This window comes from Meleagris gallopavo, chromosome 25 (assembly GCF_905368555.1).
Source record: "Meleagris gallopavo chromosome 25, MGAL_WU_HG_1.1, whole genome shotgun sequence".
In the NCBI taxonomy this organism is placed as follows: domain Eukaryota; kingdom Metazoa; phylum Chordata; class Aves; order Galliformes; family Phasianidae; genus Meleagris; species Meleagris gallopavo.
The window spans coordinates 1,890,109-1,918,018 of NC_139428.1; the positions used below are offsets into that span (position 1 = coordinate 1,890,109).

Sequence of the window (27,910 nt, forward strand, 5' to 3'; positions counted from 1 at the left end):
CAGTGCAAAGCGAGGTGCAGTCCGTAAAGAGGAGAGTGAGGGGTGCAAGTGCAAGGTGGGATGTACTGAAAAGCAAGGTGCAACTGCAAATGGGGGCTGAGGGTTGCACTGCAAAGCAGGGTTGCACAGGGGTGACGTGCAGTGCAAGGCTGGGTGCAACTGCAAAGGGGTGCAGAGGTGCAGTGCAAAGCTGGGTGTGGGGAAGTGGGGGGCTGTAGTTGACTCAGTGCAAAAAGTTATGGTGAAACAGTGCAAGGACGAGGAAGTACAAACGTCTCACTAGAAGCCTGCTCTAATGTTAGAACAACAAAAAAAAAAAGAAGCAAGGATGTTCTCTAGCCTGAGCTATGCGTAATTAGTGATAAGCCCTGGGTGGAGATCTGACATGATAATGAGCAACCACCTGAGGTTAATGAGCTGGCACCAAGCTCGCGCACGCGTGTTACTGAGCAAGTTAAGTAACAAAAGGAGAACCAATGGATGATCCCACGTCTGCTTAGGCTGGCACCCAGCTCTGGGCGTGCTTGCTTTGAGACCTGTTGCTTGGCACCCAACTCTGCAAAGACCTGAAATAAAAGTTAACCAGTGCACTTCAGCTCGGTGTGCTCGTGGGTTTTAGGGCACTGGCTGTGCAAGCAGCCCTTGCTGTGGGACAAGGAGAGTGCCGAGGCTGGGTGGGTTCAGCTGAAAGGTGTGCAGAGGAGAGGCGGGCCGTGCTGTAAGCATCGGAGGGAAGGGGGGTGCAAGGTGAGGTGCTGGGGTGCAGAGCACATGGAGGCCGTGCTGGGTGCAAGGGCTCGAAGGGGCCGTAATGCAAGGTGCAAAAGGAAGGGGGAGAAGGGGGTGCTGCTGCTGGAAGGGAGCAGCAGGGTGCTACAGCATGGCACCGTGCCCTGCAGCACGGGGCTGGAGACACTGCAGACTCTCAGCATGCACGGCTCTGGGGACTGCAGAGCACTGGGGGAGCGCAGCAGCTGCTCACAGAGGGGGACGGGGCAGTGGGGTATGAAGAGCTGCTTCCAGCAGGGACAGAGCTGGTGGGCATTGGCTGCTATTCTGGGCCAGCAGGCTGCTGTAACCCCATCTATGCTTGCTGGTGCCCTTCGTCCCGGTCAGCAGCGTAGTCTGAGTCACCAGGAAATCTGAGAAGGTTCTACTAAAACCCCAGGTGTAGCTGCTCAGCTCTGCCAGCCTGATTTCTTGGCTCCGTTGCGCTCTTCCCGAGCGTCACTGCTGTGACTGGAACTCACGGAGCTGGCGGGAGATTTGAGCTGATTTAACAGCAAAACAGGCAACGGGCCTTTTGTGAGAGATGCGCTCCCCGGCCCTCGGGGACACTTGGTGTGGGAAACAGGCGGGTTGTTGGCACGGCAGCTGAAACTCAAGAGCTCTGGAAGGTTACGCTTGCTGCTTTACACCAGCGACGTTCCCGCTGATGGCATCGGTTCCCAAAGAGCTCGGGGGAGGCTGCAGGAAACGCCGACGTTTGTCCTCTGGCAGAGCTGGGCAGGAAGCGTCGCTGGTGGAAATAATCAGCGAGAGGCATCCATTAACGTGAATCACCAGCTAGGTGTGTCAATTCCTTTCTTCTAGGTCTCGGTAGTCAAATTAATCTGTTTTACCAATTAAGTGAGAAATCCAGAACGTTCCTCGTTTTGAGAGAGCTTCTTTATGTCTGGGTGAGAGGCCTGGCCGAGATGGCAGCACTTAATCTGCCGTTCAGCTGGAGCAGGACGGCACCAGCGGCTCGCACACAACCGCACACTTGTTCAGGAGCAAACACTGGCCCTGGTTTTCTTCCACAAACAGTTAAGAGAAGCTAAAACTGGTACAGCGTTGCCTTGAAATAACAGGGTCAGATTCTTCCACCTCCTCACGCCTGGGCTGAGCAGCACTCGTGATGGGTGGCACCAACTGTCCGGCACACAGCTATGATATGAGCTCCCCCTGCTCCACAGCTGCTGCCCTGAACAGTTTTTTCTTAGGTTCCCACCATACGATGCACCCTCAAACTGACTGCTTGCTCCTTTGCTGCTTGGCTGCATTGTGCAGACAGAGGCCCTTCAACTTACTGCACCCTGGGAACGACTGAAATTGGTGCAAATTCGTGACAAAGAGGAAAGATATTCCTGCTTCTCCCCCATCAGGACACGGAGACCTGGAGATTCAATCTGTGTTCCAGAGTAAATCGGCCAGCACTGCGGTGCTGTGATGTTGGCAAACGTCCATGCATCCCAATATCCACCAGCCTTGGTGGTTTTTTTTCCAGCTCACATGCTCTGGGAGCAGCCCACTTACCTGCAGTTTTATGGCCCGGCTGAGATGCTCTCTGCGAGTCGTGGAACTTGCACAAGAGAGCAAAATGAGGCTTAAGCTGCTTAGCCTGCAAAAGGAGAGCAACGCAGCTGCATGAGAGGGCGGACAGAGCTTTAAAAATGTCCAATCAAGCAAATTATATAAGTTATAATACACCAGAGCTGCTTGTATCTCAGAGAGCAAAACCGCCCTGTGGATACAGCTGCCTCCATATCTAACGTCATAATTGTCTTCCCTGGAAAGACAAACACGTCCCTGGAAATGGATTCCCCTTTCCTGCAGGCAGCCGTGCGATGGGCACCTGCTTGCTCTGACCCCCCCTCCTCCAGGCTATGGAAGCACAGACTGTCATAACCCAGCACACCCCAATACAGGACCCAGCACACGCCTGGCGCTGCGCTGACACAAAAGTCACGCAGAATTCACTGCTCTTATTGATAGAGTCTGCAGCAAAGCTCGGCTGTTCCAGCGTACCTTTGATGTGAATATTTCCCAGCAGACATTAATCATCAAAAGGTAAACATCATTTATGCTGTGCAGGGAGGTAAAGCCGGGCAGGCGCACGAGAAGAAGGAAAGTGTTTGCTGTAGGTTTTCACAAAGAAACCAGGAACACAAACCTTGCCGGCTGAAGGCCAAGGAGCTTTTATACATTTGGAGACTATTTCTCTATTAGACCCTTTCTTTCTCATCTGCGTATTTATTTGATAACTCAGCACCATCAGCTCCGTGTTTGCACTTTGTTCCCTCATCCCCACTTCCAACTCATGGCTGAGCAAAATGGATGCACACCAGGCTTTCCCTGCCACGTGATTTTCTTTTTCCTCTGATCTGTCAGCACAGGGAAGTGGGAGATAAAGGACCCATTACATTTCATTTCAGCTGCTCTATTCGAACCTCTTCCACCTGCAAACAAATCCTGGTCCAGCTCCAGCCGGTCAGGTGTCTGCAGCTTCTCTCTCACAGCAAGGCTGATGTCTATGAGCCTGCACACGTGTGCTCTGACTCCACTGTGGCATGCGGTGTAAGCTGAACTTTCTCATTATTTTTCTAAAGTTTTATATATATATGTATATATTGACGCACTGAATTTCCTTTCTGTGTAATCTGAGGGCAGAATGGGAGCTCTGTATTTATTGCCAGCATTAAGCAGTGCCTTCTATCTGACTTCAACTTCTTTCCCTTCTGCGTTGCAGGCAGAACAAGTGCAGCTCGCAGGCAGTTTTACCCCTCGCTCTCTTCAGACTGAAAATCCAGCAGCCCTGTGCGGTGAGGTGCACAGTTTATACGTGTTTATACGGCTCTGGGAGCACGGTGCCTTGTTTACATTCCCCACAGTGCTTCCAGTGCCCCCTGTGAGCTCCTTAAACTGCCGTGCAGAGGCAGCAGTTCCCCTCAGCTCCCTTCCATTTCGGTTCTCTCTGTCACCAGCTCTGAAAAAAAAAACAAACCCCAAACGAAGCCTCCTCTGCCCCAGTTTCCTCTCCACTTCCATGTCAAGGGCATCTGCAGCCCTGGTTTGCGCGGAGCTCCAGGTCCCTCCAGGATGGCATCTGAGAAGAGAAGATAAAGCCCTGCCGTGAGGGTGGCGGAATGGAGACCAGTTGTTATTTGTTTAATTAAGAGTCTGGACAGACGCAAGGGCAACAATTAATTATCTTCTGTAAGAACTCCGACCGCAGCGAAAGAAATTAATGGCTGGTGAGACGGAGGCAGATCATTAGGGCTAATGGTCGATCCGCCCTTCACACAGCGAGGTGTGCGGGGAATTCCTCCTCTCCTTTTGCGCCAGTCACACAGCGGGAGGCAGGGATTCACTTCTGGGGCTGTAAAACGAAGTTCTGAACGAACAGCTTTGAGGACAGAGCTCACGGACGCGCACGAAGTGAAGGCGGAACGCCTGCGATGCTTCGCAGCCCGCTGCCATTCCACGCGGGTTGAGCTGCAGCCAAAGCGGCCTTTTGCCAACACTGCCACCCCCTGGCTCTTCAGACGTATCCACGTTTTTCCCTCCCGGTGCCGCTGCGGGAGCTGCACTCAGCGCTCCCTCCCGGTGGGACGGGCCGGGATTGCAGCAGGGCTCGCGCGGCTCGCACGCCGCCACGCCCTTCCTGCCGGTGGCTCCGCCGTGACTACAACTCCCAGCAGCCCTTGCGCGGCACCCCGCTCCCGCCCCTCCCCTCGCCGATTGGCCGATCCCTCTCGAAGCGCTCTCCCCTTTCCCGTTGGCTTGGCGAGCTGTCAATCACGGGGGGCGGCGTCGCTCGGGAGGGTAGTCCGGGGGAAGTATTCCCGAACTCGACTTACGCCGTTTGCGTGGCGCCGCGATCGCTGCCGGTGCCCGGGAGGCGGTGGCGCAGTTAGCGTGGCGCATGCGCGGTACCGCGCGGGGCGAGCGGCTGCGGGGGGTGCTGCTGAGCCCCGGACAGCTGAGGGGGTAAACAGGGCACGGGCCGGGGGGGGCACGGCCGGGGCTGTCCTTCGGGGCCCTCCCCGAGCCCGGAGCGCAGCGCTCGGAGCCTGCGGGGCCCGTCGGGCCGCCCCTTAGCGTTCGGCCCCGCTCAGCGGGGGATGGAGCCTCACCACAACTTGCAGCGCCCGCTAGGCCCGCGGCCGGGAGGCCTGACAGGTAACGGCCCGCCCCGCCCCTCCCCCGGCGTTATCCGCCCCCCCGCTCCCCTCCTGTCACTGCCCCCCCCCCCCTCCCTCCCCGGATCGCTCTGTGCTGTCAGCAGCCCCTCCCCCGCCAGGCCCCGCTCCTGCCCTCGGCCCCCGGCTCCTGGCCCGCACCCACTCCCCACCCGCACCCCTCTGTCCCGCAGCCCCGTGCCCCCCCCGCCCCCGCAGAGGAGCATTACGGCACTGCCCCCCGCTTCTGCCCTCGCCTCTCCCTCCCCGAGGCGGAAAGTTTCTCGTAGCCCGCTGCTCTGCTTCCCGAAGGGCTGCCCTGCCCTCCCCTCCCTGCTGCCCTGCCCCATCCCTGTGGCGCTGGCAGGAGGGAGGGCGGAGGGCTGCCGTCGATCTGCCCACCCTGCGGTGCAGCTCAAAGTTTGCCTGATGCCGCTCTCCGCTCCTGGTCCATCGGGTCTCATCTCTGCGAGCTGCCCGTCTCCCGTTGGCCCTGTGTGCAGGGCCTGGGGAGTGACTGCTGCTCCTGGCAGCACCTTCAGCTGGAGCAAAACCTTCCTTTTACTCGTTGTCTGCTGTTGCCTCTGCTCCTTCCTCTAGGTTTGCTAATAAATCTGTATGCATATGTTCTAATTTGCCCCACGGCCTCTCGGGTAGTCAAGGTGTAGAGGAAGTAAGTTGTGAGTCTCAAGAAGCCTGCTGGGTCGTGGGATTGGGCTCCAAGTGGTGTTTGGATGAGTGGAGTAATTTATAGATGCTAAAGGGGAGAGTCATAGGAATCTTCCTTTGGGATGAATCACGTATCCGCAAAGCCTCGTCGTGCACAAAGTGCTGCTTTTTTCGATGACCTTGAGCATGAAGACCGAAAAACTTGGGCTCATCCAAACAGTTAGGAAGCAGATTGCTCATTAAGCTGCTTGGTGGAGATGCTGTGTCGCTGCTGTTTTCGGAAGGGCAGCGGGTCGTGTGGTTTGGATTTGGAAGCATAACTTGTCTGTGTCGCTGCGTTGCTGCAGGTGTGAGCGAGGTAGGGCTGTGTGGGGGTGCTGTGAAAGGAAAATGCATTCAAGCAAAAGAACAGACCCCCAAATTCTGGCTGCATTGGGACCGTTTAATAGTAGAAGAGCTGAATTGTTTGCATTGTGAATGCTGACACTCTGTTCCTAGACTCTGAGCAAGTGTTTCAGGAAAATTAGAAGAGCCAGCTGGGGAAAGTGAGAGAATCTGGTAACCCTCCCCTCCCAGCACCTCTTTGGAAGAGCACTTTTCCAGGAGCTTAAAGGGCTCTGAAGTTGCTGTCAGTGTAAATACAGCCTAGCAGATCTCGGGACCACAGCCTGCAGAAATCTGGGGCTTGTTAATTTTTGACTGCAGATTTTAAAGGCCAAGTGTTGCGAAAGTTTTGGGATGTTTTTTGTTTTTTGGTTTTTTTTTTTTTGTCCTCTGGAGCTTTGCATGGCCGGAGCAGGAGAGTCAGACGAGAGTCAGGACTGCAGCTCAAGACAGGTGGGACAAACCTCTTTATGTTTGAGAAAAGGCCGTTGGGTGGATGAGGTGGCAGCTGTAAGTGGGGTATCCCAGGTGGGTTTGGCACAGTGAGGGTGAGGGAAGGCTGCCTCTGGTTTGAGACTGGGCACGGAGGCACTCTTGAGAGGTGATGGTGAAACGTGCTCAGCAGTCGTCTGATACGGGACCAGGAAAGGTTGTGGTGATCTGTGAGGCACAGGAAAGTGAAGCTGCTTGTGTGATCATCACCGGTAGCGACAGCACAGATTTATCCTCAGTTGTTCCTTATCACTGGACCTTGATCCTTTCTTTTCATGAATTGTTGTTGTTTTTAATGGCCAAATGCTAAAAAGCTTGTGTTGGGGCATCTCCCATGTGGTAGATGCACTTGGCCGGTGCCTGGCCTTGGTAAGAGCATGTTTAAAGTCAGTTTTGCATTGGATATGTCATTTAAAACTCTGTCTTATTGTCCACTTTGTCAACCAAAGGGCCGATTTCATCCATGACTTTGTTGGCCTTTACCTTTTAAGAACTAAAGTTGAGATGTGTCGATCTCGTGCTGAGACCTGCTGAGCGCTGCTGGGATGCTCCACCACACAGCTGTAATCCCAAAATCGTTGTGAGAGGTGTCAGACTGCAGAGCATTGCTGTGCTCTGTCAGAAGAGGTGTGCTTCACAATTCTGGAATGGGCACAGTGTTGTGGCAGAACTATTGGAGAGCAAGGGAATCTGTCTTAAGGGGCAGTGCTTTTTGGGGGTGTGCTGATGCTCGTATCTTCCTCTGACCAGGCTGCTTGTACAAAGAGTAGACAGGCAGCGTGCTGATGGTTTTCCTGTAGCCTCTTCAGCAGCAAATGGGCTTCTTGGTGTGGGCTCTGTGTGAGTGCAGAGCACGGTGTCTTGCTTTGCTGTGTGCATCCTTTGGGTCACCTGCTGAACTGTCACGGTGGATATGTGTGGATAGAAAGGAGGTGCTTAGAAGCTAGCGTGACTAGAGCTAAGGGATCTGCTGAATGTGCTCCCAAGGCTATGGAAAGCACTTCAGAGAGCTTTGGGTGTTTGTCACTGGGGAGGTGACCGCCTGCTTTGCTCCTTGGTCTGCTGGGTGTCCAGAGATCCATAGAAAACTGAGCTGTGCTTTAAGAGGAGGGGCTGCCCAGACTGCCTGCTCTGATTTCGTAGCTCTAAGATGGGTGGAAAGCTTCCAGCAAGGTTGGGACGCTGGGATCTACCGGAATATTGTCCCTCCCATCTCTTTATGCTGTGCTTTGTGCTGCTGATGGATCATTCGCCCCTCTGGAAAGATTTCTCTCACTGTCATCAGCCCCTGCTCACAGGTTCCTGCAGAAGAGCGCTGTGGAAGTGCAGTGTGTGACTGCTGCGTTCCAAGGCTTGTGTGGAGGAGGAGGGGAGCTCAGGTGTGGGACCTTGGGCACTGCATGGCAAGTACCCCTGTCCTGTGCTGCAGAGGGATGGCAGGTCGCTGCCCTGTTGTCTGTAGGTGGAGGAAGGATCCTGTGCAGGATTGATGTGAGGCCGGTTGGTGGGGATCCAGGCTGGGAGGAGGGCGGGTGGAGGCCAGCTGGAAAGATGTCTGGGGGAAACAGAGGGGAGAGATTGCAGATAGCGCTCATCCCTGCAGCCTGCCTGGGCGTGGAGCTGCTTTTTGTGTTGGCAGTCCTCTTCTGCTTGCAGAACTTAGCAGGAGAGGGTTGGAAACCATATTATGTCCTGCTGGTAGTGTCCAGCAGCATATGGCTGGTATGGTTGTGGCAAGCTGGCCTCGGCCATGAGAATCTGCTGGACTGTCCTGGTTTCCCATTTAACCTCTGTGCTGCAAGCAGCAGGACCCACCTGCCCTGCAAAGTACTGTGCTCCTGGTTCTGCCTTGGCTGGGGCTGCATGAGAGAGGGAGCCCTGCTTGTTTGCTGCTGCTGTTGTCTCCTTGTAGACTTGATCTCCATGAACAGGCAGAACAAAACCAATTCTAAGCCTGCATGGCAAGCTAGAGAGCAGGTATCAAAATCTGACAGCTCAGTCATCCCACTACAAGGAGCAGTGTGAAATATTGATGAGGAAATGCACTCACGGTGGTGCCTCTTGCTATTAAGCCCGAGAGTGGAGCAAGCATTACTTAACACGGGAGTGAATAATGCTAAGGATGCTTAAAACGTGAGGTCTCTTCCTGTGTGTGTCTGCCAGCCTTGCTGGTGCTGCTGCTGGAGTATGAGAAGCATGGATTAAATACACGTGTGATGGCAGATTGGACAGACACGTGGTTGCTGGTGATGAGGCGCAGTTCCAGGCTGTGTGCTGGGTTCCTGGGGAGCCCTGGTTGAGCGCCCTTCACTCAGCAGGTGATGGCATTCAGCAGAAGCTCAGCTCATTGCAGCAGTACGCAACAGGGCTTCGTGCAGCCACGAGAGCTGCTCACCGGCCTGCAAACAGCTCTGCCCTTTTCAACATCGTATTTGAGAGCTGCCAATTAGAAGGTCTGGCCCATGCTATGCTCGTGCGCCGTTCCTTTGCTGTCTGTGGGTTCCGTGGTGCTCCTGCAGGGTCACAGGGCTGTTTGTCACCATGGAATGGTCTCATTTCAGTGAATCAGCATTTCCTCGTTCAAGAGCATTTTTGGCTTGTTCTGCTTGCCAGTGCTGGTTGAAAAAGAATTCAGAACCCTTGGTTTATGTAGGGCAAAACGGTGTGGAAACCTCAAATTTCTCCCAGCAACACCATTTTAAAAGATCCCCCTTTTTCTATTGCTGGCGTGATGGGGTGTTCTGGTGGTTGTGTCACCTGATGATGAGCTGTTAGGATTTCTAAGGGGCACTTGTTTGATTATTTGCAACAGAATAGTTACTGTGATCGAATAGAGCAAATGAGAGAGGAGAGGTTGCCAGAAATGTCAGTGCTTTGTGTGTTCATGGTGTAATGAGAGGAGAGAAATCGGACGGAAGTGGGAGAGGCTGTGGAACAGCACTCGTGTGGACACATGGGGTCTTTGCAGGCATAGCAGTTGTGGCTCTTCTAGGCTGGAGTTGTGCTCTGCAGTCCAGAAAGGGGACTCCTGAATTGGGTGTTCCTCGGTCCTGTGTTGCTTCTCCCCATCCTTGAGCTTCTCCAACAGCCTGCGTACAGAACACTTCAGTTCTTGGCCGCTGCTGGTTTCAGGGAGGGCAAGGAAGTGCTTGATGCTCTGTTGTTGTACATGAGTGACCTGATACGTTTGCCTGCCTGTCTTTATTCCCTCCCTGTTCTGTTCTGCAGGTAATTAAATGCCCGTGGTGTGGATCTCTGCTCTGTTGGCATGCTCGGCTGCACAGCGGCTCTTCCAGTAGCTTCTCCTCATCCACCCCACTGCAAGAGGATGGCGAAAGCAAACATAACTCGAGACATCATCCACAGGCAGATCAAGGTGTGTGTGAGCTGCCTTCCTTGCTCAGCAGTCAGCGCTGTTGCTGGGTTGTGAAGCACCCGTGTTGCCTTCACCTCTGAAGGGATCTCTGCTACTTGCATATTGATAAGCTGCATAAGGAGCTTAACAGAACAAACGTACGAGGCCTGTCGTCCCCCTTAATGAGGCGCTGGGGCGCAGTGTGGCATAGCAAGGATACGGTTCTTCTCCTTGAAGGAACGCACCGAGCTGGCTCCACATCAGCAGATCAGTTCCTTTAGAGTGCAGCACTGAAGACAGAGACCTGGCTACTTGTGTTTGGGCAACACAAAGGACCCTTAGCTAGCTTCCCTCATGAGTTTTTTGCCTACTTCTTTGTGTTCCTTTTATGTGATCTTGCCATCAAAGGTATTTTCTGACTGTAGTGAGGCTAATGATCTCTCTCTCTATCTCTGTCTCCTTTGCTTGCTGCCTTTCTTTTTCTTTAAAGAAGTGGTGTTTTTGCTGCCTCTGTGTAGGAAAAACTTCAGCTGTGGTCAGATCAGTCATCTGATGGCTGCATTAGTGAAATATCTCCTAACGTGAAAGGACCAGCTACAGCAGACACAATAGGCAATTATTGCTTAGACTGGGAGGCCTTGAAGCGTTTGCAGCTTTTCTGGTAATCAGCATTCATGAAAATGGACTGCTAGTGACTGGAACCAGGCACCAGGAGCTTGCATCCCCCACTTCACTGTGCAGTTCGGTACCAAACTTTGCATGATAAGCCCGTAATTTAATCCACGTGCAAAGATATATTTTGCAGCCTAACGAGGAAGGGATGGTTCTGTGTTAGCCTGGGACTTCTTCACACCGACTGCTCTGAAAGACTTTCATGTGTGACCTTGGGAAGGTTGCTAAGTCTGACAGTTCCTTGTAGAAAAAGCAATATCTGACTGCACAGAGCTGACAAAGCTCCTGAGGTTGCAATAGCAAGGCAATTATAGCTGCAGCACCTCGCTCTGGACCTGGGAGTGTTTTGGGAATGCTACCCTTAAAAAGATGTCTAAGGGTTTGAAGTTTGTCATGGAATTTACTGCAAAAGCCCGTGTGAATTTGTTTGTTTGTTTCTAATATCCTCATGCCTATCTCCATTTTGGGGCAGTGAGTGGAGTTCACTACTGACAGTGATCTGCAGAGCTGCCATGTATCACACTCGTTCTTTGTGTCCACTCTACACCTGCTAACGCGTTCCCAGCACCATCAGTACAAACTGACATCAGCGTTTGTAGATGGTGATAACAAAGGTTTGGGTCGTCTTCACCTGACTGCAGCGAGTCATGGGGGGGACTGGGGCTGATTTGGGTGCTGGGAGAGAGGCTCTCCTCACATGTTAGGTGTTCCATCCAAAATATGGCTTGCGTTCCCTTTTCTCTGCGGTCGGCCTTCTTTCATGGAAGCCATCTGCTAACGCATCTGTGAACTCTGGGAGATCACAGGGGAAACAACTGGCCTGCTTTTCTTCACCTTCATTTGTACTGACGCAGTTCTGTGGCAGCTGTTCTCTTCCCAGTAGAACAGGCCGTGCCGTGGTGCTGCAGCTACGTGCTGCTGCCCCATTTCTGATGAAATTACCACCTCAGGTCCATCCTGTTACATTCCTCAGTACATTTCCCATTGGTGGTGGTAGACTTGTGAGGATGACGTGGAATTGCTGAGGTTACGAGCGCTTGACTCAGGTTGCAAAGTGATGTTTTGTGCTTCAGGACAGGTCCTGTGTGATGCCAGCCTTCTCAGCAACAGTAATCCAGTGCTGTGGACTCAGGAGTCCATTGGTTTTGGAATAGTTGCCAAGGGTCTGAGATGGGCAACCTCTTTATCTTCCATTTCTGGCATAAAGTGTTCAGCTTTGTCTTGGGATGGGCACCTTCAATCCTCGTCTTGGCTGCCCATCTGGAGCCTGGTAATTAAGTAGACATCATTTCAAACCACTCCAGGTGCACGGATCACAAACGACCTGCCTGGTGATGTGAGTGATGTCTTCCTACAGCAGGACATGGCCCAGTGCTACGGACATCCCAATACCTGGCAGGGTCCCAACCTGATTTGTTCTTGAATCTTTTCTCATAAAGTTAAAGAAAAGAAAAATGCACTGCATGTTTTTTGCTTGCTGTAATCATGTAACCCTTCTTTGCTCCGTGCAGGAGCGGGGTGCACTGGGCTTTGAGAGGCACTATCATGTCACCGACCCGTTCATTCGACGCCTGGGCCTGGAAGCGGAGCTGCAGGTAAGTGGGCAGCATTCAGAGAGCAAATAGAGCTACTTGTTCAATTTACTAGAGAAAGCACAGCACACTGGAATTCTCTCTTGTGTGAGAGAGGGATGCTGACTGCTTAGTCTCTTAAACTGTATTAAAACCAGGAATAGCTCTGTAAGATCTTGTGTGAGCTTTCTGCGTTACCTAATGCATCTGCAAGAGCCTTCAGCTGGTGTGCATCAGCTAACCCCAGCAGTGGTGTGTGGAGTGGGCAGCTGTCAGCTGCTCAAGATATTCAGCTGTAATGCTGAAGCATAGCGTTGTCTAAAGAATAGGTTTGCAACCTGACACGAATCTTAGGGTTGTCTTGAGCTGGGGGAGGAAAGAATTCCTCAGTCTCCCTTTTCAACCACAGCTTTGATCTCAAATGCTGCTCAGTGCTCTCTGAGTCTTTCCTGTTGCAGTTGTGAGCTAATTTGGCTGAAGATGTATGATACAGTCACCCAGCAGCAAGGTGCTTCTAAGAGAGTTATCAGAAATGCATTTTCCTTGCAATCCCAGAGAACCTGTACGTGTAATTTGTCAGCCTAGCCAAGGGCTGTTGAAGCAAAGTCACCTTTCTGTGCATACAGCAGGATATCATCAGTAGCCTCTGAGACTGATCTGCCATTATATTCAATGCTGTGCTGTTGTTTCTTTTGTTTCATTTTGCCTTTTCTGCTCCAGCTGCTTGTAGCAAATCTGTCTTCTCCAGAGGTGCTCATCTGCCACGTGGGTGTTCTGTAGCAGGGTTGGAATAGAAAGCTGTGTGTATTGGTATTGGAAGAAGTTGTGTGTTGTCTTAGAGCAGCTCTGAAGTGTAATTCTGTCTTCCCTTTTTTTTTTTCGCTCAGGGTCACTCTGGATGTGTCAACTGTCTAGAATGGAACGAAAAAGGAGAGTAAGTATGCAGTTTGTTTTGGGGGATCTGACAGCCCAGGTTCTCCCAAGAGTTGGATGTAGCTCATGTAATCATAAGCATCTGCTTCCCATTCCTGGTAAAGTGGGTGAAGGCTCAGACTCCAAGTTTTGATCTGTAGTGGAGCTCTCACATCAAAGAAGCTGAATTTTGTTAACTACATCTGTATGTTACTGGAAGTGTCCCTTTAGTCGGGGAAGTGGTCGGACTAAAATGGGGAGATTGAAGGCTGCTTCTCTGCTCTTAAGAGGTATTTTGGATTATAATGGATCTTTAGGATTTGCCCAGCTGGTGAGAAGTGACGTTTCCCTACCCCCTTCACCATGCTGTTAAAGGCTGCTGCTGGGAGCAGATACTTCAGGAAAGGAGGCAGAGCATTTGCCCCTCCCTGCACTTTTAGAGCAACACTAAACATTTCAATCAACTGAGTGAAATAAAGAGCATCTGCATGGGAAATAACTGGATGGAAGGAAGAGCCTATATTTCCTGACATGCCTCTTACAAAACCCAAGCCTGCTGTCTGATAGTCTTCAAAATTATTTACCAGTGGAAATTTCATGTACTTGTGAGAGCTCTGGCTCCAAGGAAATAAGCGTAAAACAGCTGAGGGTGCGGATGTCAGATTCTTTTGCTTCAACAGAAGTTAGATGTATAAAGCAAAGATAGATGTAGGAATGCTTTGTAATATTGCTGCCACACCCTGTGCTTAAAAAGCAGTCTGTGAGTCACTGAGTGAGCCCTGCCTTGGGACTGCTTGGGCACATCCAAAGTCCGGGGATGAATAGCTTGGCGTGAGCTTGGGCGTGCTGCAGGAGCACTTAATGCAGCCAGGCTGATAATGGAAATGGAGGTCCTGTGTTTTGTTGTTGACCAAATGCTCCTGGTGTTTCTGCTGTGACATGTGAACCTGTGGTGAGCTGGGTCAGGATGTTAAATGAAGATAAAAACCAACCTTGCTTTATTTTCTGTGGAATTGTTATTTGGCTGGTTAAGCTTCCTGAGCTGGCTGGTATGTGGGAAGCATAAAGAAAACATAGCTGTGAAAAGAGGGAGGAAGAAGGGTTTCTCTGACCTCAATTAGCTTAATGACTGCCTATGCTCAAACCAGTCTTAGGAACTGATCACAGCTCAGAACAGAGGAATATGAGATGCACACTTCTTTTCTCTTTCTTTTAGCTTGTTGGCCTCTGGCTCAGATGACCAGCATACCATTGTCTGGGATCCTCTGCACCACAAGAAACTTCTTTCTATGCACACAGGACATACTGCAAACATCTTTTCTGTCAAGGTGTGTCATTGTGATAAGGAGGACTCGGTGGGTAAGAGAATGGGCAACCAGAGGAGCAAGAGAGTAGCTCCTTAGAAGCTGCTGGGAGGCATTTTAACACAAGCAATCCATTCCCTTTCCCCAGTCATTTACTAATTCTAACATGAGGAAAAATGGCACTACATCTATTACCTGTGCTGCTTAGTTTATGCTCTCAGTTCATGCAGCTCCTGAACTTGGCTCCTTATCTCTGTAAAGTCAGAGGGAATGGTTGTAGCTAATCAGGAACTAAAGATACGTGATGAAGAAACCATTTTGCGTGTTACTGTCAGTGGGGACTCTTGAAAGTGGGTAGCAGCATGTGTGGAATGTAGTTTGAATGTCACATCTGTCTTCCCCAGTTCTTGCCACATTCGGGGGATCGGATCCTCATCACGGGAGCTGCAGATTCCAAGGTGCATGTCCATGACTTGACTGTCAAGGAGACCATCCACATGTTTGGAGATCACACCAACAGAGTGAAGCGGATTGCCACAGCTCCCATGTGGCCCAACACCTTCTGGAGTGCAGCAGAAGATGGGCTAATCAGGTACAGAACTCATTCTGCCCTGAAATGAAATGGATAATAATCCATTGCAGTACGTACTAGGCATAAATTGAAAGAGAGACAGTCTCAATACTATGAGCTCCAGCTCATCTCTCTTTCCTGCAACTGAAAGGAATCGTCTTGAAATGTAGATGCATTTGATAAATATGTTACCCAGCTGATCTGTTTCCCTCCTCTGAAAGTGAGCCCAAGGAAGGAATGGCTGTATCAAACGGAAAGGAGGAAGGCAGATAACAACACCACTGTGGTGATTTGAGTGGCCTTCAGCTTGGTCACCACGGAAAGCTGCACTCCTCTTCCTGCTGTTGCCATTCTCTGGTGACATGGATTACCTGACTCTCTCCTCCCTTTGCAGGCAGTATGATCTGCGAGAGAACAGCAAGCGCTCAGAAGTCCTGATCGACCTGACAGAGTACTGTGGGCAGCTGGTGGAAGCCAAATGCCTCACAGTCAACCCCCAGGATAACAACTACTTAGCAGTAGGGGCAAGTGGCCCCTTTGTGCGGCTCTATGACATACGGATGATCCACAACCACAGGTACCAGCAGCTGGCCTTTGTGGTCCTTCTTGGCAGACTTGAGTGGTACAGGAATCTGTGCAAGGCTTTGGTGGCAGGAGGAGCAGTGGTCTGTCACTCGCTAGTCTCACTGTGCTGCTTTACTCAGCCCTTTCTGTCACCCAGAGTCTTTTTCATCCAAGCAAGTACATGGAGCGGTGTGAGGCAGGTCTGTGATTGCACAGGTGCGAGGGCTTCTGCTTATGTATGAACAGAAAGAGTCAGCAGAGCTCAGGCTTCCAGCTTGAGTGCCGTGATTGTAAGATTGGTCTTCTTTTTGGCTAGGAAGAGCATGAAGCAGTGTCCTTCAGCTGGAGTGCACACGTTCTGTGACCGGCAGAAGCCCCTCCCGGATGGCGCGGCGCAGTACTACGTGGCAGGTATTGGGATGTGTGTACTGGTGGGGCTTCAGATTAACGCCTGACTTCTACCCATCGCACGAGAAACCACTGCTTGGAAGGGTGCTTCTCTAATAGAGGGATGTTCCACAGAATTGTAGCTTGTTTTGCTTCTGTGCTGTGAATTCTTGCTTGTGCTACCGGCCTGCTTTCCCTGACTTGGCAGCAATGTGTGTTGGTGAGCTGGCCTTTCTCTTTGTCTAGCTTAAATGTCTTCAATGTCCTTTTGTCAGTTTTATTGCAAAGTCAAGGACTGGATAACCTGAGGAGTCTAGACATCCTTCTGGAACTGGTTCCAGCAAGGGTGCTGTTTAAAGTCTTCCTGGCACAGAAGTTGCTTGTCTTCATCCAGCAGCTGAGGAGTCAGGAATGCATTGTCTGGGCAGTGTAGAAGGCATTCTTCTCCAGTGCTCGTTGTTTATGATTTTTTTCCCAAAATGTCTGTAGGTGGTTGTTGTTTTTTTATTAATATCTTAGACCAGCACGTCCAACAGACCAGTGTTGACAGCCTTGCTTCTGATGAGTCCCACTGGAGGATTTCGTAGGTCCCCTGAATTGGTCATGCAACACATCTGCTGTCTGAAGCAAAAGAACCCTTGTGTGAGCTGAATATTTAGGAGCCTTGGCCCGATTGTGCTAAGAGCTTTATTAAGGAAACCTGATTAAACAGTCAGAAATGGAGGTGTTTGTTTGCGGCTGGTCACAAATCACAGAAGCTAAATCCTTAGTGAATCCATAAAACCAGGATGTGCTGCATTCTGCAGCCTTCAGTTAGCAAGCTAGCTGTAATCTGGTCTTCCCTTCAGATGGAAATAGCCTTGCAGAAATAGCACGTGCAGCACATGAAAAGGCAGCTCCATACATCTGAGTGTTTGGGTTACTGGTGGAAGGATTCAGCAGGCAGTGGTAGGAAATGGAAGATCACTTGGTGCATGTGCTTTATGCTTTTGCTTTTACAAGAGGTTGTTAGGAGAGCACAGGGCTGGTGTAGGACGAAGACAACAGTTCTGAGTTACTCTAATCCTTCCCTCTGCAGGGCACCTTCCAGTGAAGCTTCCAGACTACAACAACAGGCTGAGGGTTCTTGTGGCCACGTATGTCACCTTCAGTCCTGATGGCACCGAGCTCTTAGTCAACATGGGAGGGGAGCAGGTAAGAAGTGGGCAAGAGTTTGGCAGGAAGCTTCACATACAGTTGTGTTTATTGGGTTGCCACTGACCCAAGCTCTGCTTCTTACCTGCCATTATTTCTGATCACTGTGTTAATTAAATGGTTAAAATATCTTGGAGTTTGAACTGTTTGAATCAACTGGTTTGAACCTTATGAGGAAGACAAGGCTCCCGTTTCTCTGTGGTGTCCTTTATAAATACAGTGCTGGAATGCAACAAGACACTGGTACTGCCATTATTTTATGTGCACATGTCTATAAACAAGACAGAAAATGGGAAATACGACTAACACCAATGTGGAACCATCTAGCTATGTTTTATTTCCGTCCCTTGAGCACCTGTGTATCACTGACTTCTTGTTGTCAACTTCTTCCTTCTTTTCTTAGGTCTATTTGTTTGATCTCACATACAAACAGCGGCCATACACTTTCCTCCTCCCCAAGAAATGCCATACTTCAGGGGGTAAGTGTGATGCTGTCATCAATTGAGTGGAAGGCAGAGTGAAAGCATGTAGTACACAACTCTTTTCAGGGTGCAGCCCCCATCTGGGCAGGAAGGAAAAGAAAGGAAGTAGGGCATAGCTGGTGCTGGGCTATTTCTGCATTGCAGTTCATACTCTGAGTTCTGAAACTCTTACACATGGTGACAGAATTCTGTGAAAATGTGTGTCTTGAGGGGAGAAATGAGCTGCTGAGAATTGTTTGCATGTGTGAACTAAGGAGAATGCTTAAAGCTCTATCTAAAGGATAAAGCAGACTTGGTAGAGTGATTGTAGTCCTAGTGCCTTGCCTTTAACTAAGGGGGAAAAACTTTTCATGTAGACAGACATTTAAAAAAAAAAAAAAAAAAGTGGTGCAATGTTTTTATTTTATTTTATATAAAATGTAGAATGCAGCCGTTATCCCTTTAAGCACCCATTAGGAAGGAGACAGAGCAATCTCTTTCCTGGTCTAAGAATCTGGCCTGGCATTAATCTCCCTCCTGCTGGTAAGCTAGTTGATTCAAAAAGCCATTTACTTGACAAATAAGTAAATCCAAGAGCCTTTTTATTGCTGGCCCTGTTTCTTACAGGGCCTGTTCGTACACAGATCCTGCAGGCACCATGCAGTGAATGCCTAGTGCTGTAGCCCTGGGGCAGAGGACTTTGTCTTATTAGGGAGTGTTCCCTGCCCAGCTCTGCTCTCAGAGTTCCGTCTGTGCACTCAGCTTGCCTGGGCCTTAATCTAGCACTCACATCCTGGTAGCAAATAGATGCCCTGCCTGCTGTTCTTCTGTCCTGAATGCCTGCAGGCGATCTGTACTGTGGTATCCAATGAGGTCATGCTTTACATGGCAGGAAAAAGTTGGAACAGGTTTGTAGTGGTACGGTTTCAGCAAATGCTCCACCCTTCTGGGTACAGAAAGTTCAGGTAAGGACCGGGAAAAGGCAGCACCTGTACTTCGTGTGCATGCACGTCTCTGCACACTGGAAGCTCTGAGCTGTTGAGCTGAGCAGTTGGACAGTGTCCTCAGTTTCCCAGCCTCTGAAGTGGCTGCAGGAGCACTCCCAGCTGCAACACGAATTACAGTGTGTAAAACTTGAGTATTTTCTATCGAAATGGCAAGTGATCTGGCTGGATGACACCCAGAGGATTGCTTCAGCTTGAAGGTGTTCCCTGAGCAGTAGGGTGAGGAAAGAAAGAAAAGTGTCTGGAACTTCCTCACTAGACTTTTCCAGTAGTTCCATTCATCATCTTTGTTCTATTTCTGTTGAGATTTTGTGGTAAATATAAGAAGACAAATCAAATCCAAGCAGCTGGAAGACAGGGGTGTATGGAATCATGGAAGTCTGTTTCGTTCTGCTCTGAATGGTGCTGTGGCATTGGTTCAGCTGTGCTGTAAACTAAAACCCCCAAATTTCAGGGATTAGTGTGTATAATCCACACTGATGCATGGCACATTTGTATCTTTTTTTTTTCCTAACCTTTAGAAGTGCAGAATGGAAAAACCTCTACCAATGGTGTGTCGAATGGCATCCACCTCCACAGCAATGGCTTCCGCCTGTCAGAAGGAAGAGCACATGTGAGGTGAGGCAATAGATCTACTAAATGAAAGCATGAGGCTTTGGTCACATCCTCTTCCTTTTGGCAGGGTTGGGTGCTGCTAAAGAAGGTGTGAAGTGCAAACCTACTTCTACGTTGGCTTGATAGTCAGTGGTCTCTGTCCTAGGGGCTCTATTTGCTCCTGGTGTATGGGCAATGAACGGGAGTCAAATCAGACTGTGGCATTCTAGGAGGAGCATGGTCTATTAGAATTCATCACCTGTTGTGAAGAGTTATTGCAGACAAAACTAAAAAATGCCTTTTTGAGCCTTAAAGCAAGGTGTACTTAGTTGTCCTGAGCAATTTTACTTCCTGACTGAAGAAACTGTGGTCAGATACATGGGAGCGGCTGTCAGGCTGAAAGAGCTTTGCTTCCCTTGGCTGGTTTTTATTTTTTGGCACCAACTTGTTGCAAACTGAAGCTGAAAATTTCCTTACAATAATGGCAGCGGTGTTTTCGTTCTTGCAGTCTGCATGTGAGCTAGGAATAGAGGGAGCATTCCTCCTTCTTACCATTCCTGCTGGTTTTATTTGCCTCTTAAGAGCAAAGTGCAGTTGGGATGAAGCAGAAGCAGACATACAGCACATCTTGCTGACTGGTTTTCCTCCAGCAGATGAGATGTGGTTAAAAGTCAAGACACAGTCGCATGATACCATATATGGATCGTCTAGGTTCTACCAAAGTCCTTTGAGTGTTTTCAGCTTGCTTCCTCTAGATGGCCCCTCCACTACAGCAGCAGAGATGCTCATTTTGGTTTGCTGAGCATGGGCCTTGTGCAGCCCTGCGAACTCAGATGCTTGGTTTTGAATTTGCAATCTGTTATACACTGCTGAAGGAAGTTTGGGTATGTGTATGTATATGTATATAAAGCAGTCAAAGCAAAGATGTGCCTGTGAAGTCTGAAGAATGAGACACTTGAAGTACCCACTATTTAATTTTGAGCATATTTCTGTATATGAAGAAAAACTGGAAACTGTCAAATGATGGCCAAAACAAAGCCTTCTTCCTGAGTTCAGGTTATCCAGGTGCAGGGTCTCTGAAACTTCCAGTTTGAGGTAATGCTTGCTGGCACCGGCTAAGCTAGAACAAAACACTGCAGATATTTAACTGTGCCAGAGTGTTAACAAGTGAGACTTACCTGTACTACTTTCCTCCTTTCCCTTCAGTCCCCAGGTGGAGTTGCCTCCGTATCTGGAGAGAATCAAGCAGCAAGCCAACGAGGCCTTTGCTTGCCAGCTGTGGACTCAAGCCATCCAGCTGTACAGCAAAGCAGTTCAGAAAGCCCCCAACAATGCCATGCTGTATGGAAACAGAGCTGCTGCCTACATGAAGCGCAAGTGGTAAGTAAGCAGAGCACGGAATATCAGAGCTTAGTGTTGCAGGCAGTGCTGCTGTTTGACTTCCAAGTGCCACAAATGCCATGCTGTCTGCTGGGAAGCACCAGGCTTCCTTATGGTTGTTGGATCCAGCCTTAAGTGCATTGCTTCTGGCACAGAACAAGGAGATTGTACAGCAGTGTGTGCTGGAGAAATTGTGGCCACAGATACTGTACAGGTAAGCACACCTTGAAGAAGCTCATCGTTTTGCCCCTTGGTATGGTGAGTCATGTTCTGTTCCTTTCCTGTTTGAAAGGAAACCAAAAATCCACTTCTGAACAGCAGCATTATGAATGTCTCCCAGCGTGTTGGTGTTTCTTTTGATAGCTCTGTTCTGCATTAGAGTACGTCTGTAAACTTGCTCTCAACAGATGAGGTAATGGTTACTTTATATTATGATATGTCACGATACCAGATTGTTGTAGGACTGCCTGCAGTTGCTTTGGTTGCTGCTTGACCCAGGAGTTGGAGGCACCAGTGGTGGTTCCCATGTTACCCCAGCTGACCCGTGTTCCTCTCAGCTGGAAGCAGACCTCTCTGAGGGATTAGGCAAGGTGGCAATTGGTGCCTCAGAGTCTGGGAGAGGTTGTGTCTTAATTGTTGTAAAACACATTGTTAGCCACTGCAGTGGGCAACGTCCTTTCTGACCAATAGCCAGGGCTGCATCTGCAAGGTACAGCTGAGTTATTTTAATATCTGTCCCCTTGAGCAGAGTAAGACTGAGTAGCGTGGCTCGTTATTAACATAAAATAACTGAGGTCCTTCATCTACATTTGCTTTGTGAGGAGGAAGTCCCTGGTTTGAATTTTCCCATCTTCTTGCCAAGATAAAGAGCAGCCAGCAGTTGTTGTGACTGTTGGTAACTGGCCTGCTGGCTGGTTTGCAGTAGCAGAGATTTGGGATATGCCTCAAAAAGACCTCCATGTTCTTAGGGAGAACAACGGTAGGTTGGAATTAAGGGATGGAAGACAGAAGCTTAGTGCTGATCTCAGTGAATAATGTTTTTCTTATAGGCGTCTTTTTTTCCCAAAGTTTGTTGGCAGATCTGAACCTTTCTGCGTGTCAGCTAGTGCTTGCTACAGTTTTCAGTAGCAGGATGATGTGAAAATGTATTCACAAAGGGTTTCTGTGGTGTGCAGTGATTAGAATGCAGATAGTGCTGAGCTGATACCTTCTCAGGTGCAGAGACGTGTTTTTCTGCTAGAAACAGCTACTAGTAAATGGCAGGGATGTCACTGAGGAGAAGAGTGAAGCAGTTGGACTGTGACCCAGCTGAACAACCCCAAATCTCTAAGGTGTTCTTCATGTTCAGAGCAGGAATAGCCATAGGCCACCCTGCAGATCACTGTGTAGCAGAGAGATCCAGGAAAAGGAAGCTCTGACTTCCTAACCTTTCCTTGCTCGCCTTCCTTAAGATGCTCTGCATACTCTACAGCACTTCCAAGACTCCTTCAAAAGCTTGTTCATAAGAGCCAGCTGCATCACTCTCTAGATTGCTTTCAGCAGTTTGTTGGGATGTCTGTGGCTGTAGTTCAGTCTGAGGGGTTTTTGGGGGTGGTAAAGCAGTGAATGGCCCCACCAGCTCTGCGAATGTGAGATACCATCTGTCATCTCAACAGGTAAACTCCACTCTCTCTTTATTAGAATAAAACCAGTGTGATGCTGTGCATTTGGTCTCCTGGCTTCACACACAGTACTGCAAAGGTAGATACAGACCTCAAGAAGTTTTTTCCTGCTCTGCTGCAGATTTTATGGACAAGGTGCTTCACCTTTGGTACTGTACATGTGAACTGTAATTGGTGCCCAGTACCCACCTAGATATCTCAGCCTTTATAATCTGATTTGAGAACCAGCACGCAAGCCTTGTCATGTCTCTCCTGCTTCCAGAGACAAGCAGAGGTGCCTGTACTCCTACCACCATGGAATTTTGGGAAATAGGCATGGTCACCAGTAACAGCAAATAGGACATAAAAATTTTGTTACAGTACCAACCTGCTGCAACGCTTATTTCCCATACTTCAAGATTTTTTGTTTGTTTTTTTTTTCCCCATAAAAGTGGAGAAAAGGCTGCTGCTTTAGATGCATACCACCAGGACTGCCAAGCACGGTGGTTCTTTAGTTCCTCCCCAAGGGCTGTGAGTGGCTGTGGGCAGGCAAACGTGCTGCCACGCTGAGCGTCCACACAGGGGCACGCGTGAGCTGCCGTGCTCCAAGCAGCCCCGCTCCCCATGCAGGAGAGACCTTGCCTCTGCTTGGCCAGAGGGCTCGTGCATCCTCCATCTTCAAAGGACTTCCCTAAATGTGTTGTATCAGTGAGCTCTGTTCTGCCGGATTTAAAATGGCAGGTCAAGGCTTGCCAGGCTTGCCCGTGTGGTCACTTGCAGGGCTGCCTGTGTACGCGTGGAGGTGCCTTCAAGAAGCTGGCCTCGGTCAGATGGTGCCCCTGGGACACAGAAATGCCATTAACATGTGAGCTTGTGGTGTGTCTGCTTGCAGAGAGCGCTGGAAACAGTGAGCTTGGCAGTGAAGGGCCAGCAGGGGCTGGGAAGTGGCAGCAGAGAATGTATGCTGTTTCTACCTGGGCTATCTAATCCACCCTTCCCTTCTCTTCAGGGATGGGGACCATTATGACGCTTTAAGGGACTGCCTGAAGGCCATATCCTTGAATCCATGCCACCTGAAGGCCCATTTCCGTCTTGCTCGCTGTCTCTTTGAACTCAAGTACGTGGCGGAAGCGCTGGAGTGTCTGGATGACTTTAAAGGGAAGTTCCCAGAACAAGCACACAGCAGTGCCTGCGATGCATTGGACAGAGACATCAACGCAGCCCTCTTCTCCAAAAGTGATAATGGTGAGTGCTGCTGTTCCACGGTTCTTCAAGGTTACTGTAAGATCTAATGAATTGACAAGGAGTTTTCTTCACCTGCCTCTAGGAAGTAAAGCTCCGAGTTTTGAGAGATGGTTACTGTGCACAAGAACTGCTTGTTTTTTCCTTGCATCTTGTCCTGGTTTGTTCTTAAGAGAGAGGACGGTACACGGCAGTCTTTTGTATCTAGGAGATAATATGGAAGGAAGCTTGTGCTCTAAGCCCTTCTCCTTGATAAAATTGTTGAACTGTTCCAGGATGCTTTTGTTGTGCGGAATGTGTTCCTCCCCAGATTGTGATGAGGGAAATCTGTTCTTCTTCCAGCTGAGGACAAGAAGGGGGGTGGCCCCATCCGTCTGAGAGCCACAGGCCGCAAGGATTCCATCTCAGAGGATGAGATGGTGCTGAGGGAGCGCAGCTACGACTACAAATTCCGATACTGTGGCCACTGTAACACTACCACAGACATCAAAGAGGCCAATTTCTTTGGCAGGTATGTTGGCAGAGCATAATAGGGATGCAGGGCAAGTGTACGAGCAGCAGCAGAATGTTCTCGTCCATCCATAAAGCCTCGTGCCAGGCCTGAGTGACTGTTCATAAAGTGGCACTGGCCCTGGTTTGCAGGGTTGGGAAAGATGACAAGCTCTCATCCTTGTGTGGCTACAATAATGGGTACAGTAGCAGATCCACAGAGGACTCAGTTGGGCTTTTGTTTCAGAAAAGCCATTCGAGGATTGAAAACAAGAATCCTGGGGATGGAGGGAACCAACACAGAAAACTTTATCTGGATCCATAGGCATTAGGGTAGCAGCCTACTGATTATAAAAGCCAGCTGGGATTCTCATGTCTGCTGGAGACTAGCTTTGGCTCTGAGCTGTGATCTCCAGCCTCTGCTCCTTTTGCCCTAGCAATGCACAGTACATAGTCAGTGGGTCAGATGACGGCTCCTTCTTCATCTGGGAGAAAGAAACCACCAACCTCGTTAGAGTGCTGCAGGGAGACGAGTCGATTGTGAATTGTCTCCAGCCTCATCCCAGTTACTGCTTCCTGGCCACCAGCGGCATTGACCCAGTTGTACGACTGTGGAATCCCCGGCCAGAGGTAAGAGCTGCAGGAAAAGACAGTCTTGGTGACATGAGAGGTAACACAGACCTGATCTTTCCTACTGGGATCTCCTGATGGCTGCAGCAGCTGTAGCAGCCCCTCTTTGGTCCTATCCCTGCCTTGCTGAGTTCTCTCCCTTCCTGTCTTGCAGAGTGAAACCCTTAATGGCCGTGTGGTAGTAGACATGGAAGGTGCTTCCCAAGCTAACCAGAGACGAATGAATGCAGACCCTCTGGAGGTGATGTTGCTGAACATGGGGTACCGGATTACAGGACTGACCAGTGGTGGGGCTGGAGGCTCAGATGATGAAGACAGCTCAGAGGGGCAAGTCCAGTGCCGGCCCAGCTAAAACAGAACTGCCTCTCCTTCCTCTAATTGTTTGGCTGAAAGGGAACCTAGTTTCCTTGGTCCTGAACTTTCTCTGATGAATGACTGCACTGTATCGCACTATGCACAGAGTAGGACAAACTGGCAGGGGCAGGAGCAGCCGTCTCCTTAAACCATTACCACCACCTCCTCCTTCTCCCATCGCACTGCTGAGCAGCATGGCAGTGCAGTCTGGGGTTTGCCTTTAGTGGAACTTAGTCCCAGCAGGGATCTTTGAGTTGTCTGCAAGCAGTGTAAGCTGGTGACTTCCTCCAGAGCTGCTGTGTGACCTGACGCAGAGCAGCGTTGCCTGCATTCATGCATTTGCAGAAGGGATGTTAAATTCCTGAATAAAATGCAAACCTAGGGCAGGGGTTATAGAATGAATTTACTGCAGTGATCTTGGTCTTGAAAGCTTGACTCTGCTCTTATGCTACCAGCCTGTCTAGAGGCCCCTGGTTTAGGGCTGTTGGCCACGAAATACCCGTTTTGTCCCTTAGTGTCTGTCTTCTGGCTTCCATCTCTAACACGTTGCCATCGTACGTGGCTGCGTTGTGTTAAGGACTGGATACTGCCTGTCTTGTCCCTGGGCGGCTGTCTTAGTTGATGAATCAGCGAGGGCAGCTCAGCAGGGCAGGATGTGTTTGCCCAGCTCTGATACTTTCTTCTGTGGTCTGTGAACCTGTGGAGAAAGGTGACAGTAATGGGAGCAGGTCTGATCAGAGACCCAGGACTTGTGCAGCTAAAGCTGCTGAGGAAAGGGGCTGGAAACAGCACTGTCGCAGAGCTGCTCTCTATTGCCTGGAATGTGTGTAGCTGTGTTCACCTTCTGCTCTCTTTGTCGCCAGTGTTGGAGCTGAGAACTTTACCACCACATACATGTTGCACCCAATGCTCTGAGCTTTTAGGCAGCAGCGTTTCTATGCAGTTGGCTGCTCTGTCTTGGCCAAGGTGGGCCTGCTGTGCCTCACTGGTGTAACATCTGATGGATTAGTGGTCCTCTCAGGAAAACCTCCTTCCTCTTCCCATTCTCCACACACTGGCTCTGGCTGCAAGGCCAGGAGTACGCCTAGAAATGCAGCACTGTACTTCCATTCCTTACCTTCTCATGTAACATGCAGCTCTGTTTTCCCCTCTTGCAGTTGCCAAACACTAAATATCAAATAGATCTTACACAACCGTGCTACAACCGAATCTGAAGAGGTTGCTTTTTTTTCTAGGACTATCAACTAAGACCAAAGAGCCCCTGGAGATCTTAACTGCTCTGCACTGTCTTGTGTCTCTTACTGCTGAAGGTCTGAACATGCTAGCCTTGGTCCCAGGGGTGAGATGTGTGTCTGGGAGTATGTGAGCATGTATGTGTGCTGCATTAGGGCTGTTCTTCCATGTGGTGCAATCCCTGGTCTTCCTGTTCCTGCTGTGGAAGGATGAGAGGCCTCCCTTTCCTCCTCTGGCTGCTTCTGGCTGCCAGGCGTTGACGAGAGAGACTGCACACTGCTGACTGATCAAGGTAACTGGCTTTTCCTCCCTTCCAGAACAGTCTTTATGAGATGAGTGAGCCTTGTGCAGGAGGGAAGGAGGTCACAGTCGGAGCTGACAGCATCTCTCAAAGGATGCTTCTTGTTCCCTGCAGAGAGATACTCCTCCCCCCCCCCCCCACTCTCTCCTTGCAGTCGCAGTGAAGCTAACTGGGATCTGATCTCTACCCTCAGACAAAAATGTCCATCTGCTCTGTCACGTGTGGCTGAAGCAGAACCTTAGCAAGCCCTGGTCTTGTGGACGTGTGCCCCTTACCACCAGGAAACAACTGGCTGCCCTCGTGCTCTGCTGAGCTGGGATGGCGGATTTCTGTTTCTTGGTTCAATCAGGCTCACCCTCCATCTTCTCTTGCTGAAGCAGAGCTCTCCTGGGACAGAAGGTCGCTGCCACTTGGCTGCTGAGGGCACATCTGCTTGTTTTCATGCAGTACCAGTGCAGTAGATGCGACTTGTTACTCAGTTTACCTTTTGGCTGCGTACGTGGTTCCCCCACCCCAGGTGTACCCTGGCACTCAGTGCTTTTCAAAACCCAGAGGCAGCAGAAAATTCTTCTCACTTGAGTGTCTTTTTGATGTGGTCTGGCCTTTTCTTTTTTGCTTAAGGCTTTCCTACTAGATGCATCCCCCTACCCCAATCAAACTTTTTGTTTTTCAGCTTTCGGTAGGCAATGTCTACAGACTTGATTTTTAAACAGACTGAGAAGGAAAGCTTTGAAAAGAACAGACCTGTCCCTCCCCATTCACCTTTTGCTGTGGCAGCTATTTTTTGTTGTTTTTACCTTTGTGAGACAGTGCAGCTCTTTTTACCTGCCAGTTGCAGTGTGAGAGCTATAAGATTCCCTGCCTCTGCAGTGGATTGCTTTTTCTTAATGGCTGCTTTGATTAAAAAGATAAATAATAATGGGAGAGAAGGGGAGAGAAAAATCTTTCTGCCTCTAGCCCCTTTCCCCCTTGTTGCAGGCAGATCGCCTGCTTTGTCGCTTGTTAATGAGGAATTTGTATTTATTGGTGAAGGAAAAAACATGCTGGGGAAGTAGGGAGAAGATGTTGCTTTATTGACCTCTGCTGTTTACTTCGACCCCCTCCTCGGGAAAGCTTCTTCCTGCTCTTTCTGGTTAACTCTTTCTAGCCTGGGATATACAGGGATGCCTCCTTTATTTTTGTATTCTAGCAATGGACTCTCTGTAAGGAGACTCTAGGATTCTCTTAGTGTTGCAATGACCATTATTTGTAGCCTTTTCGAGTACTAAAGATGATCATCTCGTAAACTTTGCCCCTGCAGTTGTAGAGGTAACACACAAGCCTTACTGCCCTCATTAGGAGCAGAAAACTTGTTTCTCTGGTCCCTGGAAGAGAAAGGGTTAAGCAATTAAACAGTTCTTTGTTCTAGTTCTTTCTTGGTGTCATTTTGTTGGGGGGGGGGGGTTGTTCTGGCTTTGTTCCACCTTTCTGCTCTGTGGAGGTGGACAGGGGTGGGCGGAGGGTGGCCTGGTTGGGCTGGATCCTGTCTGTTCTGGTGGAGGATAAAACTCCATGCAAACTCATT

At 49.8% G+C, this 27,910-nt stretch overlaps 1 protein-coding gene and 1 long non-coding RNA gene across 3 annotated transcripts; one reads left to right on the top strand and one right to left on the bottom strand.

Moving 5' to 3' along the window:
• On the bottom strand, positions 1–5,690 carry LOC146542792 (uncharacterized). Its single transcript, XR_014879583.1, has 2 exons — positions 5,346–5,690; positions 1–3,868 (listed from the first exon to the last, which is right to left on the bottom strand). It is a non-coding gene; the product is annotated as an uncharacterized LOC146542792 (long non-coding RNA).
• On the top strand, positions 4,603–27,753 carry WDTC1 (WD and tetratricopeptide repeats 1). Of its 2 annotated transcripts, XM_085208563.1 has the most exons (16): positions 4,603–4,944; positions 9,717–9,864; positions 12,027–12,110; positions 12,974–13,020; positions 14,215–14,326; positions 14,707–14,894; positions 15,268–15,450; positions 15,754–15,848; positions 16,903–17,018; positions 17,422–17,497; positions 19,005–19,101; positions 20,284–20,457; positions 23,107–23,342; positions 23,682–23,850; positions 24,266–24,458; positions 24,613–27,753. In XM_085208563.1, the coding sequence occupies exons 2-16, from the start codon at positions 9,757–9,759 to the stop codon at positions 24,808–24,810; spliced, it is 2,076 nt and encodes a 691-aa protein (XP_085064689.1). In that variant the 5' UTR covers positions 4,603–4,944; positions 9,717–9,756; the 3' UTR covers positions 24,811–27,753. The 2 variants fall into 2 exon arrangements, with proteins under 2 accessions (XP_085064689.1, XP_085064690.1); XM_085208564.1 differs by lacking the exon at positions 9,717–9,864.
• The last annotated feature ends 157 nt before the right edge of the window (positions 27,754–27,910 follow it).